At 50.1% G+C, this 16,341-nt stretch overlaps 1 protein-coding gene across 1 annotated transcript in view; it reads right to left on the bottom strand.

Moving 5' to 3' along the window:
* Positions 1 to 16,341, bottom strand: part of LOC140422708 (NADPH oxidase 3-like) — a 112,090-nt gene that overhangs the window by 17,549 nt on the left and 78,200 nt on the right. The window contains exon 11 of the mRNA XM_072507671.1: positions 8,461 to 8,607. Within this exon, the coding sequence (XP_072363772.1) occupies positions 8,461 to 8,607 (147 nt within the window). The remainder of the gene's footprint in view (positions 1 to 8,460; positions 8,608 to 16,341) is intronic.

The following is a 16,341-nucleotide window of genomic DNA, read 5'->3' as shown; positions in this document are numbered from 1 at the left end:
CCCATTGACTTCAATTTTACCAGGGCCCCTTGATGCCACACTTGGTCAAATACTGCCTTGCCACTGATTTCAGCTCTTTTGTCCATGTTTGGATCATAGCTGTAGTGGGGTCTGGCCCTGGCAGAACCCAAGGTGGGCATTGGTGAGCAGGTTGTTGCTGGGCAAGCAATGCCTGGTATCACTGTCAATGACCCTTTGTTGATGATTTAGAATAGACTGCTGGGGTGGTAATTAGGCATATTGGATTTGTCCTGCTTTTGTGGATATTTGTTAGTTTTGTAGCTGGACTGGGCCAACATGGCGAAGGTTGTGGCTAGTTTTGGAGCACTCGCCTTCCATACTACAATACTGCCATTGTCAGGAATCTTAGACTTTGTTGCATCCAATTCCTTCAGCCATTTCTTGATGTCACATGGAGTAAGTCAAATTGGTTGATGACTGGCATCTGTGATGACTGAGGAGGGTTACAAATGTCTTTTGCACTGATATACTGGGCTCCACAGCCATTGTGGATGGGGATGTTTGTGGAACTTCCTCCTTTGGTTAGTTGTCTAATTGTTCACCACTGATCACGATTGGATGTGGCTAGACAGCAGAGATTTGATCTGATCCATTGGTTGTGGGTCGCTTGGCTCTGTCTACTGCATGCCGCTTTTATTGCTTAGCACGCATCTAGTCTTGCATTGCAGCTTCACCATGTTGGCACCTCATTTTTAAATATGCCTGGTGCTGCTCTTGGCATGCACCCCTGCACTTCTCATTGAACCATGGTGATATTATACTCAGTTAAGTGGTAGCATGGACATTACAGCACCAGAGCACAGCACAGCAGAATTCTGATTCAGACGGATAACCTGCTGCACGTTCAATTTCCAATTGCAGCCACATTTACAACCGGCCCCCAGGTGTGATTCCCCAAATTTGTTAACCCAGGCAAGACTCCTCAATTTGTTACAATCCAGACATGTGCTCCAATTTGTTACTGTCCGGCTAGGTTACCTCCAAATTGTTATGCCTTGGATGAGGAGGGATGAACTGGCCCTGTTGATAGAGGCCTGCCAGGCCTTCAGCCGCTTCAAAGCAGACATTGCAAAGGCCACGATGCACACCATCAACGAGTCCCTCCTCTTCCAGATCGAGAGCAAAGCGTCTGACGTAGCTCTGGCGGCCACTCTCAACCAAGCGGGCAGACCCGTGGCCTTCTTCTCACGTACTCTCCATGCTTCCGAAATCCGCCACTCCTCAGTCGAAAAGGAGGCCCAGGCCATAGTAGACGCTGTGCGACATTGGAGGCATTACCTAGCCGGCAGGAGATTCACTCTCCTCACTGACCAACGGTCGGTTGCCTTCATGTTCGATAATGCACAGCGGGGCAAGATAAAAAACGACAAGATCTTGCGGTGGAGGATCAAACTCTCCACCGACAACTACGAGATCTTGTATCGCCCCGGGAAGCTAAATGAGCCTCCTGACGCCCTGTCCCGCGGCACACGTGCCACCGCACAAGTGGACCGCCACCGAACCCTCCACAAGGACCTCTGCCACCCGGGGGTCACTCACTTTTTCCATTTTGTCAAGACCCGCAACCTGCCCTACTCCATCGAGGAGGTCAGGACAGCCACCAGGGACTGCCAAATCTGCGCGGAGTGCAAACTGCACTTCTACCGGCCAGAGAAAGCGCACCTGATAAAGGCTTCCCGTCCCTTTGAACGCCTCAGCATGGACTTCAAAGGCCCACTCCCCTCCACCGACCGCAACACGTGATTGACGCGTACTCCCGGTTCCCATTCGCCATCCCCTGCCCCGACATGACCGCAACCACCGTCATCAAGGCCCTCCATAGCATCTTTGCATTTTTCAGGTTCCCCGCTTACATACATAGTGATAGGGGGTCCTCCTTTATGAGCGACAAACTGCGTCAATTCCTGCTCAGCAAGGGCATCGCCTCGAGCAGGACGACAAGTTACAACCCTCGGGGTAACGGACAGGTAGAGAGGGAGAACGGAACGGTCTGGAAGACCGTCCTACTGGCCCTACGGTCCAGGAATATCCCAGTCTCCCGCTGGCATGAAGTCCTGCCGGATGCTCTCTACTCCATCCGGTCACTGCTTTGTATCACCACCAACCAGACACCTCACAAACATCTCCTTGTCTTTCCCAGGAAGTCCTCCTCTGGGACCTCGCTCCCGACCTGGCTGGCAGCACCCGGACCCATCCTGCTCCGAAAACACGTGCGGGCGCACAAGTCGGACCCGTTGGTCGAGAGGGTCCATCTTCTCCACGCTAACCCCCAGTACGCCTACGTGGCGTACTCCGACGGCCGACAAGATACGGTCTCCCTACGAGACCTGGCGCCCGCCGGAGCCCCACGCATACCCCAGCCACAAGTCCCACCCTCCCCTCCACCAGGGCACCTTACAGGAGGATGGGCCCTTCCGCCGGCCCCATCTAGGCCCCCCCATCCACCGATGCACCCCGCAGGCGCTCCCTTCCCAGGTCAACCGTTTTCCCCACCAGCACCCCATTAGGGGTGCCGAAGCTGCCATGGAGATCGAAGCCACGCTCCCGGAGTCACAGACGCCCAAGCCTCCACTGGAGTCACCACCGAAGCTCCGACGATCACAGAGGACGACCAGGGCCCCCGATCGACTGATTGCTTCATTGTAAACTGTAAATTTAAATCATCAATTGTAAATAGCTATCATAATTATAAATAGTTACACAACGCTGTACTGAGGTATTACGGTACCTCCATAACTAATTCTACCACGTTGCCATGTTTGTAGTATCAGGCCACCACCCCTGCTGGACTCTTTTTTTTAACAGGTGGTGAATGTGGTAGTAGAGGTATTATGGTACCTGATAGGCTGGAGTTTCCACCATTGGTGGAAACTGTATGCTTTCTATTGGTTCAGATGTAGCCTGCTAGGCGGGGTATAAGAGCCCGTGCCGCCCCAGCAGCCTTAATTCTGTACCTGAGCTGCTGGGGGAAACATCTAGCTTATTACAGCCTTCAGTTGGACTACTACCTCAAAGAACAAAGAACAAAGAAATGTACAGTGCAGGAACAGGCCCTTCGGCCCTCCAAGCCCGTGCCGACCATGCTGCCCGACTAAACTACAATCTTCTACACTTCCTGGGTCCGTATCCCTCTATTCCCATCCTATTCATGTATTTGTCAAGATGCCCCTTAAATGTCACTATCGTCCCTGCTTCCACCACCTCCTCCGGTAGTGAGTTCCAGGCACCCACTACCCTCTGTGTAAAAAACTTGCCTCGTACATCTACTCTAAACCTTGCCCCTCTCACCTTAAACCTATGCCCCCTAGTAATTGACCCCTCTACCCTGGGGAAAAGCCTCTGACTATCCACTCTGTCTATGCCCCTCATAATTTTGTAGACCTCTATCAGGTCGCCCCTCAACCTCCCTCGTTCCAGTGAGAACAAACCGAGTTTATTCAACCGCTCCTCATAGCTAATGCCCTCCATACCAGGCAACATTCTGGTAAATCTCTTCTGCACCCTCTCTAAAGTCCACACATCCCCTTCTGGTAGTGTGGCAACCAGAATTGAACACTATACTCCAAGTGTGGCCTAACTACGGTTCTATACAGCTGCAACATGACTTGCCAATTCTTATACCCAATGCCCCGGCCAATGAAGGCAAGCATGCCGTATGCCTTCTTGACTACCTTCTCCACCTGTGTTGCCCCTTTTAGTGACCTGTGGATCTGTACACCTAGATCTCTCTGACTTTCAATACTCTTGAGGGTTCTACCATTCACTGTATATTCCCTACCTGCATTAGACCTTCCAAAATGCATTACCTCACATTTGTCCGGATTAAACTCCATCTGCCATCTCTCCGCCCAGGTCTCCAAACAATCTAAATCCTGCTGTATCCTCTGACAGTCCTCATCGCTATCCGCAATTCCACTAACCTTTGTTTTGTCTGCAAACTTACTAATCAGACCAGTTACATTTTCCTCCAAATCATTTATATATACTACAAACAGCAAAGGTCCCAGCACTGATCCCTGTGGAACACCACTGGTCACAGCCCTCCAATTAGAAAAGCACCCTTCCATTGCTACTCTCTGCCTTCTATGACCTAGCCAGTTCTGTATCTACCTTACCAGCTCACCCCTGATCCCATGTGACTTCACCTTTTGTACTAGTCTTCCATGAGGGACCTTGTCAAAGGCCTTACTGAAGTCCATATAGACAACATCCACTGCCCTACCTGCATCAATCATCTTTGTGACCTCCTTGAAAAACTCTATCAAGTTAGTGAGACACGACCTCCCCTTCACAAAACCATGCTGCCTCGCACTAATACGTCCATTTGCTTCCAAATGGGAGTAGATCCTGTCTCAAAAAATTCTCTCCAGTAATTTCCCTACCACTGACGTAAGGCTCCCCGGCCTGTAGTTCCCTGGATTATCCTTGCCATCCTTCTTAAACAGAGGAACTACATCGGCTATTCTCCAGTCCTCCGGGACATCACCTGAAGACAGTGAGGATCCAAAGATTTTTGTCAAGGCCTCAGCAATTTCCTCTCTAGCCTCCTTCACTATTCTCGGGTAGATCCCATCAGGCCCTGGGGACTTATCTACCGTAATATTTTTCAAGACGCCCGACACCTCGTCTTTTTGGATCTCAATGTGACCCAGGCTATCTACACACCGTTCTCCAGACTCAGCATCTACCAATTCCTTCTCTTTGGTGAATACTGATGCAAAGTATTCATTTCGTACCTCGCCCATTTCCTCTGGCTCCACACATAGATTCCCTTGCCTATCCTTCAGTGGGCCAACCCTTTCCCTGGCTACCCTCTTGCTTTTTATGTACGTGTAAAAAGCCTTGGGATTTTCCTTAACCTTATATGCCAATGACTTTTCGTGACCCCTTCTAGCCCTCCTGACTCCTTACTTAAGTTCCTTCCTACTTTCCTTATATTCCACACAGGTCATTGATCGTGCATCAGTAAGTAATTTTAAAAAAGTATATGAAATGGTCTTTGATTCATGAGGAGTAGATGATTGAAAATTGTAACCATTGCAATTTTAGATTCGAGTAGCGCTGACTTCTGCAGGCGAATAGCCAGTTTCCCGATTCCGGTGTTCTGCAGTTTGGCGGAGAAGCTTCCCTGTTTCTGTTTCAGCTGTGATCTTTGCTAACTTTTTCATGTGTTTACTTCACGTGAAACTGCAGCCAATATAAATGTGATTATTAACTTTTCACACAAAGTGGGTTTTGAAGAAGTTGATGCAGGTGCTGTGGAGGAATTGATGGAATCTCATAATGCAAAATTATCAGATGAAGATCTGATGGAATTGAAGAAGATGAAATAAGTTTGGGGGAAGATGATGATGATGAAGACAATGAAGAAACAGAAGGAATTTTTCAAATCATAATGAAGAAATTAAGCAGGTTGTTTTGTGCAATCTATCATTAATGATATGGATCCCATGGTAAATTACTGTTCCAATGTTTACCTTGACTTGGATAATTCCATTAAATATTTCAGACTAATCTGCGGGGAGAGGCAGAAATTTTCCAAGCAGACTAGGACGACCAGTTTTCAAGAAAAGTCAGCCATGAGCTCCAAGCACCTAAACATCTGCATCAGCTCTCCCTCTACCAGCTCCATGAATTATGGCCACCAAGTTATATAGCAATGAGTCTTCTATGCACTCACTCAACTAGAAAAGCCAACCATCAATTTCAAGCACCATAGCCTCTCCGTAGCTCTCCCTCCATCAGCTCCTCCAGTTGTAGTTATTGGGTCAGATAGCAATGAATCTTCTATACCTCAGTCAATTAATCTTAAATCTCCAACATACTGTACAGTACTGTACAATGCCAATAAAAACATTTCATGACTTTTTTAAACTTACTTGTATGTTTCTGTGTTTAATACATTAATACAGCTACTTTGTAATGCAGAGTGAGGCCAACAGCGCGGGTTCATTTCCTGTAATGGCTGAGGTTATTCATGAAGGTCCCGCCTTCTCAGCCTTGCCCCTCGCCCGAGGTGTGGAGATCCTCAGGTTAAATCACCACCAGTCAGCTCTCCCCCTCAAAGGGGACAGCAGCCTATGGTCATCTGGGACTATGGCGACTTTATTAATACATAAAATGCATTAAATACATAAAATAACTACAAAAAATAGGTATTTAATCTAAAAATTGCAGGTCAGGATCGTAACCCTTATTATTACATGCTTTCTTACGGGAAAGTGATTTTTGTTTAGCATGTTTTCATTTAGCACACTATTTTTCAGGCACAAATAAAGAATACTAAATGAGGGCGGGCTGTATTCTGGTTAGACTGGCATGGGATTTCCGTGCATCTTGATATCAGGAGAGGAATTTTATTTTAAATTCATTTATGGGATGTGAGCGTCGCTGGTTAGGTCAGCATTTATTGCCCATCCCTAATTGCCCTTCACAAAGTGGTGGTGAGCTGCCTTCTTGAACCGCTGCAGTCCTTGAGGTGTAGGTACACCCACTGTGCTGTTCGGAAGGGAGTTCCAGGATTTTGCCAAGTCATTACCAAGTCAGGGTGGTGAGTGACTTGGAGGGGAACCTCCAGGTGGTGAGGTTACCAGGTATCTGCTGCTTTTGTCCTTCTAGATGGTAGTGGTTGTGGGTTTGGAAGGTGTTGTCTAAGGAACCTTGGAGAGTTACTGCAGCGCATCTTGTAGATGGTACACACGGCTGCCACTGTTCATCAGTGGTGGGGGTTTGAATATTTATGGAAGGAGGAGCAATCAAGCAGGCTGCTTTGTCCTGGATAGTGTTGAGTGTTGTTGGAGTTGCACTCATTCAGGCAAGGGGAGAGTATTCCATACACTCCTGATTGTGCCTTGTAGATGGTGGACAAGCTGTGCGGAGTCAGGAGGTAAGTTACTCACCGTAGGATTCCTAGCCTGACTTGCCACTGTATTAATATGGTTAGTCCAGTTCAGTTTCTGGTCAATGGTAACCCCCAGGATGTTGATTGTGAGGGATTCAGTGATGGTAATGCCATTGAATGTCAAGGGGTGGTGGTTCGATCCCCTCTTGTAGGAGATGGTCATTGCCTGGCACTTGTGTGGCACAAATGTAACTTGCCGCTTGTCAGCCCAAGCCTGGATATTGTCCAGGTCTTGCTGCATTTGGACATGGACTGTATCATAATCTGAGGAGTTGCGAATGGTGCTGAACATTGTGCAGTCATCTGCAAACATCCCCATTTCTGACTTTATGATGGAAGGGAGATCATTGATGAAGCAGCTGAAGATAGTTGGGTTGAGGACACTTCCCTGAGGAAGTCCTGCAGTGATGTCCTGGAGCTCAGATGATTGACCTTCAACCACCACAACCATCTTCCTTGTTCCAGGTATGACTCCAACCAGCGTTGAGTATTCCTCCTGATTCCCAATGATTCCAGTTTAGCTGGGGCTCCTTGATGCCATACTCAGTCAAATGCTGCCTTGATGTCAAGCGCAGTCACTCTCACCTCACCTCTGGCATTCAGTTCTTTAGTCCACGTTTGAATATAAACTGTAATGAGGTCAGTAGCTGAGTGACGCTGGTGGAACCCAAACTGAGTGTCCGTAAGCAGATTATTGCTGATAAGTGCCTTGATAGCACTGTTGATGACTCCATCCATCAGTTGGCTGATGATGGAGAGTAGACTGATAGGTCTGTAATTGACTGGGTTGGATTTGTCCTATTTCTTGTGTACAGGACGCACCTGAGCAATTTTCCACATTGCTGAGTAGATGTGGGCAGCACGGTGGCGCAGTGGGTTAGCCCTGCTGCCTCAGGGCGCCGAGGTCCCAGGTTCGATCCCGGCTCTGGGACACTACCCGTGTGGAGTTTCCACATTCTCCCCGTGTTTGCGTGGGTTTCGCCCCCACAACCCAAAGATGTGCAGGCTAGGTGGATTGACCACACAAAATTGCCCCTTAATTGGAAAACATTTATTGGGTACTCTAAATTTTGGAAAAATAAAAATAAAAAATTGCTGAGTAGATGCTAGTGTTGTAGCTGTACTGGAACAGCTTGGCTAGGGATGCGGCAAGTTCTGGAGCACACGTCTTCAGTATTATTTCCGGGATATTGTCAGGACCCATACCCTTTGCTGTATTTGTGAGAATTAGTTCATTTTTGAGAGTTGAGTCATCTTAGAGTGCTTTCTAATGAATTTGTGGTGAATGCACACAAATGGAAAGAACTGAAAGCAAATTGGAAGAACAAGATTTAGAGGAGATTTTTGAAAGCAAGGAGCAAAGTACACAGGTGAATATAATTGGGTACTCTGGCACCCCATTTAAAGCTTAAAATAAATGATTGAAATTATTTGCATAACTGTGGTGAATTTAATTGTTAGCATAAGCAAACTTTAATCTTTGAAGGGGATCACAAGTACTATTAAGGACAAGAGTGCAGCAATGAGTTCTCACTCACCTGGTATTCATCCCAGCCAGTGAGGAAGATGTGATAGCTCAGAAAGTGTCTCTTTCCTTTCTCCATCAACTGTATTTCCAGGGAATATAAGAGATCAGCAAACCACTCAAAAGAATGGGTGTCCCGGCAGATCCAATAGAAATAAACCTTTATATGCAAAAGAAAATGTGTTAGAAATTTGACCCCATTCAAGAAATCTAGAAAGGGAAAGAAATTAAAACGGGAACGGAACAATACATACGGCGCGATACTCCGGAAAAATTTCTAAGTGTGGTAGCGAGCGGGAATTACTCAGCATCAGGCTGGGACTGAGCTGGATCCTGGGATCCAGCAGACCTCCGACTGCTGCCTCATCTGGGGGTTCCCGCCTCCACCTGATGTGCATCAGCAGCTGTGTGGTGCTCACCAGATTGTGCCCAACAAGCCCGACCACTAACATATCCCACCGAGGTGAGTATATCTACGCTGGTGGAGGGTGGAGATGACAGCTGTGATGCGGCTATTACGGTGGCATCCTCGGAGCTCTCCTCCGAGGTGGACTCATGGCCACCCAGGATGGGCCGTCGCCGTCGGCTGGAGGACCTGTGGGAGAATGGACATGTGGTCAGTGGGAGGGATGGGTCAGTCAGTAAGGCAATAACAACTCATGTTTGACTGGTCCTCCGGGTGGGGTCTGGTGGTTCCTCACCTCTGCGGTGTCCTCCAGCCTCTGAGTTGGTGACTGTCGTCAGCCACACCGGTCATCTCCAGGGCCCACTCATAGAGTTTCATAGAATTTACAGTGCAGAAGGAGGCCATTCGGCCCATCGAGTCTGCACCGGCTCTTGGAAAGAGCACCCTACCTAAGGTCCACACCTCCACCCTATCCCCATAACCCAGTAACCCAACCCAACACTAAGGGCAATTTTGGACACTATGGGTAATTTAGCATGGCCAATCCACCTAACCCGCACATCTTTGGACTGTGGGAGGAAACCGGAGCACCCGGAGGAAACCCACGCACACACGGGGAGGATGTGCAGACTCCGCACAGACAGTGACCCAAACCGGAATCGAACCTGGGACCCTGGAGCTGTGAAGCATTTGTGCTATCCACAATGCTACCGTGCTGCCCCACTCCTTGAAGGTGGTGTGATGTCCTACACACCACTGCCACTCTGAGCCCTCCCCCAGCGATTGTGGGAGAGCTTTTCCCGAGGAGACACAGAGGGGGCATCGTTAGCCACACGTATGGTTCACAGTGGTGGGAGGGGGGTGTGAAGGAAGGGCGGGGGTTTTGAAGGGGGAGGGGGGATGAATGCTTCCATGGGAGCTGAATTGTCTCACGGAAGGGGGTGGCGGGCATGTGGTCTACTCACTTGTGCTGCCTAGTGTAGGTCATTGACCCCTTTTTCTGCACTGGTGACAGTCCTCCTGGTCACACTCCCAGCGCTCACAGCCACCGCTACCTCATCCCAGACAGCACTAGCTGTCCTCTGGCTGGCCCACCTAGACCCTCGAGGAAACAGGCCATCCCGCCTGGCCTCCACAGCATCTAGCAGCCTCCCCAGATCAACGTCCCAGAATCTTGGGGCCGGTCTCCTGGGTGCCATTGTTGCGAGCTGGCTGGGGTTAGCTGAGCAAGTGCAGCTTAAGTGCTGCTCGACGTGGTGAGCGGTGGGCTGGTGAGTGTGGTGTGGTCGAATCGGCTGGCGAGCCTTCATTTGCGGTGAGAAGCCTGTGAGACCAATTAACGTTGCCGGCCTCGCTGGGCCGAGCGGCAGGAAGCTCGGGGCAATTGCCGCTCACTACAAGACTGAGAAATCTGATCAGAGAATCGCGCCCTAAGTGTCATTGGATAGCGGTGGAGAACACGCCGGCAGAGCAGGCAGGAAACTCCTTAAAACACCCGCCACAAATTAACTTCGAAATTTTCCGGAGAATCGTACCCTGGAGCTAACCAGAGAGCAGGCTACACTGAACCTGTATTGGGCAATGAGATGGGTGTAATTAATGATCTCCTACTGAAGGCATACCCAGATAGCAGCAGCCATACATAATATGATTGAATTTTACATTCAGTTTGAGGGAGAGAGGGGTGGGTCTGAGACACTGGGCGGAATCTTGCATTCTGTGTACAGTGCTGGCTGGGACAAGAAAACCGACATGTAGCTCGTCAGCTGCACAGCTGAGATTTCTCGCCAGATTCACTGGCACTTTGTGCACAGAGAATCTGGAGCATGGTTTTCACCATCACGTTGGCAGGTGGGGGTCTGGTAGAGCCGGCAACGCCAGCTCCACAGCGTTCGGGCCTAATCTATGTCAGTAAGAACCCCCCCCCCCCCATACCCACCAAGGACATGGAGCCCCCCCCCTCCTGCAAGCAATGGGGCAGACCCCCCACACAAACATTGAGGCAACCACCCCCACACAAACATTAAGCAACCCCCATTGCACAAATTGGGAACACCCCTACATTGGGAATCCCCTGAGGGACCGCCCCTGACACAGTCCCCTGGCAGTGCCACCTTTTCTCAACGAGAATCTTGCCTTATCGGTTTTAGTTTTGTTGAACAAAATCTTGAATGAGCCAAAAGACACATTGATTAAAAAAACAATTCTCCCCACCCCCAGGTTTTGCTGAGAGGCAGCCTCCTCTGCTATTGGCAAAATGTCAACAGCCTGGTAAAATAGCCTTGCATATCCAAATTGGCTGTCCATCATCTTGGGTTGGGCAGCCTGCCTGATCCTGATCCCATTCACGTTGTTGGTAAGATTCCTAAAAGGCAGTACATAGATTATCATACAATTTCATAGAATTTACAGTGCCGAAGGAGGCCATTCAGCCCATCGAGTCTGCACCGGCTCTTGGAAACAGCACCCTACCCAAGGTCAACACCTCCACCCGATCCCCATAACCCAGTAACCCCACCCAACACTATGGGCAATTTTGGACACTAAGGGCAATTTATCATGGCCAATCCACCTAACCTGCACATCTTTGGACTGTGGGAGGAAACCGGAGCACCCGGAGGAAACCCACGCACACACGGGGAGGATGTGCAGACTCCGCACAGACAGTGTCCCAGCGGGGAATCGAACCGGGGACCCTGGAGCTGTTAAGCAATAGTGCTATCCACAATGCTACCGTGCTGCCTCCATGGTTGGAGAGCCAATCCAACTCAGCTTCACCTACACCCCCGCTCCCCCCCCACCCACTTCCCCTTCTGTCTCCTGAGGGTCAGTAAAACTCTGCCTTATGTGGCAGTGGCAGTTAACCATCAACTAACTGAAAATGGTTGCCAGAGTAAGTGTTTTTTTTTTCTCCTTTCCCTCACACCCTCCTTTCCCTCACACCCTCCTTTCCCTCACCCCCCCCTTTCCCTCACCCCCCCTTTTTCCCTCACCCCCCCCTCTTTCCCTCACACCCCCTCTTTCCCTCACACCCCCTCTTTCCCTCAACCCCCCTCTTTCCCTCACCCCCCCTCTTTCCCTCACCCCCCTCTTTCCCTCACCCCCCCTCTTTCCCTCACCCCCCCTCTTTCCCTCACCCCCCCTTTCCCTCACCCCCCTTTCCCTCACCCCCCTCTTTCCCTCACCCCCTCTTTCCCTCACCCCCCCTCTTTCCCTCACCCCCCCTCGTTCCCTCACCCCCCCTTTCCCTCACCCCCCCTCTTTCCCTCACCCCCCTCTTTCCCTCACCCCCCTCTTTCCCTCACCCCCCTCTTTCCCTCACCCCCCCTCTTTCCCTCACCCCCCCTCTTTCCCTCACCCCCCCTCTTTCCCTCACCCCCCCCTCTTTCCCCAGAGTAAGTGTTAATTACTGAGGCAGGAAGCTGCCTGAGCAGTTGTACCAACTTGGCTTAGAGGTCCTCGAAGCAGGAAATTTAGTTTCCTATTAACCTGGCCAGCCTGATTTATGTTTAGTTTGTAATCCCCACAAATTCTAATCAAATGATCCGATTTGAGAACGGGGATTACTGGCTACTCAGAGAGCTGAACCTGTTTGATTATGTCCAGCTCTTCTAATCTCTTAGATTCAACAGGACGGCACAGTGGTTAAGACTGCTGCCTCGCAGCATCAGGGTCCCAGGTTTAATTCCGGTCTTGGATGACTGCTGTGTGAAGTTTGTACACTCTCCCCATGTCTGCATGGGTTTCCACTGGGTGCTCCGGTTCCTCCCACAGTCCAAAGATGTGTGGGTTAAGGTTAAATTGCCCCTAAGTGTCCAGGTTTGCGCAGGTTAGGCTATGGGGTTATGGGGATAGGATGGGTGGACGGGGGAATGGACTTGGTAGAGTGTCCTTTCGAAGGGTTGGTGCAGATCCGATGGGCCGAATGGCCTCCTTTTGCACTGTAGAGATTCTATGAACTTGAACCTTCTGATGCAGGGCATATGACACTGGTCTAGCTCTGAAGAACTTGGGCGTTGAGTCTTAATTCACATAGATTTTCACTTTGACACCTTTGTTCTGGCCCAGTTCCTTGTGAGAAATGTCTTCATACTTCCTTCGGACATCTTGGTGGATGCCTTTAGAAATTTTGAATATTTCCAGCCAATTGAGCCGAATCTTCTGAAGCCAGACTTGTCCCATCAGGTTGGGTCTGTGCCCTTCCATGATAACCAAGGGTAGGTCGGCCACTTGCTCTTCGGATGTCACTGGTGTGTTGGTGGTTCCAAGGATTTTCAAGGTTTTCCCAGTGTCCATGGAATGTTTGTACTGGTCAAACTTCCAGCATGGATATATTTGAAAGTCTGATCTACAACGGTCATCGAAGCCCTGGTGTCAACTTCCATTATGAGGGATTTGCCCTTTTTTAATTGAGGCCGTCTTATTCAGCTGGACTGCATTTAACCGATACATTGCATGCTCTTCTCCAGACCTCTTCTTCACTCTATTCAGTGGTGCTGTGGACTGCAGCTGTTGTTTGGTGTGCTTTGCCTAGCACGGCAACGTGATTGGATGTGCTGCCTGCGATTGTATCTGAAACACACAAACTCCCGAACATGCAGGTCTCTTGGGAATGGTCCTCCCCATAACGATAGCAGTCCACCTCTGACCTCTGACTTGAGTTGATGCCCAGCCATTTTCCTGGCCTTTGACTCTGATCTGGTCTCGAGGACTGTGTCTGGTTCACTGCTGTGCCTGTTGAACATGCCGCGCACCTTGCGGCCATCCCATCCCATACTTGATTGACCTCCCCTTCGGCCACACTTTGGAGCTCAGTGACGCCTTTCTCAGCGCACTCCATCACATGAGCTTTCTCGATTGCTTTTTCCAACGTTATAGCGGTTTCTGTCAGGAGCTTCTTCTGGTATTAAGGTTATGGATCCCACAAACCAGTTGGTTGCACAACATGTCATTAAGCGCGGTCCCGAACTCACAGTACTCGGTATTGGGCCGCCTGAGGGTATGGAGGGCAGGAACCCAACGGACTATGTAGCGCAGATGCTGGGGAAATTGGTCAGGGGAGAAAACTTCCGCAAACTCCCAGAACTGGACAGAGCCCACAGATCGTTCAGGCAAAGGCTCAAATCAGGGGATCCACCAAGAACGATCATCACAAAACTCCACAGATACCAGGACAACGGAAGGATTCTAAACTGGGCAAGCAGCACAAGGTCCTGTAAAAGGGAAGGCCAGGCAATCTGTCTATACCAGGACATTGGGGCCGACCTGGCCAAACGCCAAGCCGAGTTCAATGGGACCAAGGCGGCAATATTTAAGAACAAAATACGGTTCAGGATACTTTATGTGACAAAACCGCAGGTAACCTATAACAACAGGGAGTTCTACTTTGATGCACTGGGTGAAACGGAGGACTTCATCAGGAAAAGCGGGCTGGGATGACGGTAGGGATGGTCCAAAGAGACCACGAGTGATATTATTTGTCTTTTCATGCCTGGCTTATCTATATATATATAGCGAGCCGGTGCAGACTCAAAGGGCCGAATGGCCTCCTTCTGCACTGTAAATTCAATGATAATCTATGATTAATCTAGGACAAACGTTCGGCACAACATCGTGGGCCGAAGGGCCTGTTCTGTGCTGTATTTTCTATGTTCTATGTTTTCTATATATGTCCACTGCACGTGCCCCAGGGGAGGTGGTTGAGGGTGTGCGGGGTGGGGGGGGGGGGGGGTGCGGTGGTGGTGGAGGCAAAGTGACACTGAAGTGGCTGAAGAGGGGAGGAGGGAAGGGGAAGAAGAAAATTGGTTGAAGATAGGAGGAAATGTTCCCAGGAGGGGAGCCACCGAGCGAGTGAATATGCGAGAACACAGAGGTAAGAGGAGAGGAAGGGCCACGGTGCAGCTACCGAGAGGAAGGGAGGGCCCAGCAAAAGGGGGGAGGAGAGGGGTAGGGAGCAAGAGGGCAGAGGGCAGAGGAAGAGAAGCCCACAGGAGCACAGGGCAGGGGGGTAGATGACGGTAGGGGGACTCGGGGGGGGGGGGGGGTGTGGTGGGGTGGAAACCGGGGGATAGATGGGGGTGGGAGGGGGGGGCATATCGCTGGTTACAACAGGTCGCACGTGGAGATGGCCAGACCAAAGAAGATGTCGGCAGCCATCTTGGATGGCCCCTGGATATAGGAAAATCCTAAGGTGCACAGGGTGCAGGGGCACATCCATGTGGTGAGTATGGCTGGCCCAAGAGGAGGGGTGGGGGAGAGGAACAGAAGCCCCCCCCCCCCCCCCCCCCCCCCCCCCCCGCAAATCAGGATAGTCGCTTGGAATGTCGGGGGACTTAACGGGTCAGTGAAGAGATCCAGACTCTTCGCCCATTTGAAAAGCCTGAAGGCCAACATAGTCTTTCTCCATGAGGGAGAAGGGCCAACTGAGGGTAAGAAAGGGAAGGATAGGACAGATGTACCAGATGTACCAGGTGTGTGGTGGGACAAGGGCTAGGAGTTTGACCATACTACTTAATAAGAGAACAAACTTTACAGCAATGAAGACGGTGACAGTCCTGGGTTTTTGTCTCCTCCAGTTTGAAGGTGGCCCTTGTGAATGAGTACTACTCGATCTGGGAAGACACAGACTTTATAAAAAAGACCATGGCAGAAATCCAGGCCCAAGATTCCCACCGACTCATAATGGGGGGGGGTGACATTAATTGTGCACAGGACCCACAAATGGACAAATCCAGCCCCAAATTAACAAAGTAGTCGGCTGAACATCTTTATAGAGCAGATGGGGAGGGGGCGTGGTCCCATGGAGGTTCACACACCCGAGGGAGAAGGAGTTCTCTTTCTTCTTGCAAGTCTACAAGGTATAATCCTGCATCAACTTATTTGTAGGGAAATCAATGCTTCTAGGGATAGTAGGGGTGGAATATTTCGCAATTGTAATCTCTAACTATGCTCTGTACTACGTGGATGTGAGGTTGAAAATGGTCCGGATCCAACGCTCCTCATGGAGACTGGACACAGCCCTCCTTGCCAACAAGGCGTTCTGCGAGTAAATGCCACAAGCCATCGAGGGATCCAACCAGAATGGGGAGGTCTCACCCTCCACATCTGGGAGGTACTGAGGGTAGTGATAAGGGGAGAAATAATTATCTCGAGGGCACTTAGGGATATAAAAGAGAGGGCGGCCAAGCAGCAGTTGGTTGACCCCATACTGGATGTGGATCGACAATACCCCACAGCTCCGACCGTGGAACTACTGGCAGAGAGGGAAAAAATTACAAATGGAATTTGATCTGCTCTCCATTGGGAAAGCAGTGCACGAACTCCACAAGACACGAGGGACCTTTTATGAGCATGAGCCAAGGCCAGCCGCCTGCTAGCTCAACAGCTGAGAAAGCAAGCAGCCACGAGGGAAATAGTGCAGGTGAAAGATAAAAACGGCTGGCTCGCCAAGGCCCCAGACCAGATCAATGAGGCCTTTGTGACCTACAA

This window comes from Scyliorhinus torazame, chromosome 1, assembly GCF_047496885.1.
Source record: "Scyliorhinus torazame isolate Kashiwa2021f chromosome 1, sScyTor2.1, whole genome shotgun sequence".
Classification (NCBI taxonomy): Eukaryota; Metazoa; Chordata; class Chondrichthyes; order Carcharhiniformes; family Scyliorhinidae; genus Scyliorhinus; species Scyliorhinus torazame.
Note: the sequence above shows the minus strand (reverse complement) of the source record. Positions and strands in the feature narration are given on the sequence as shown.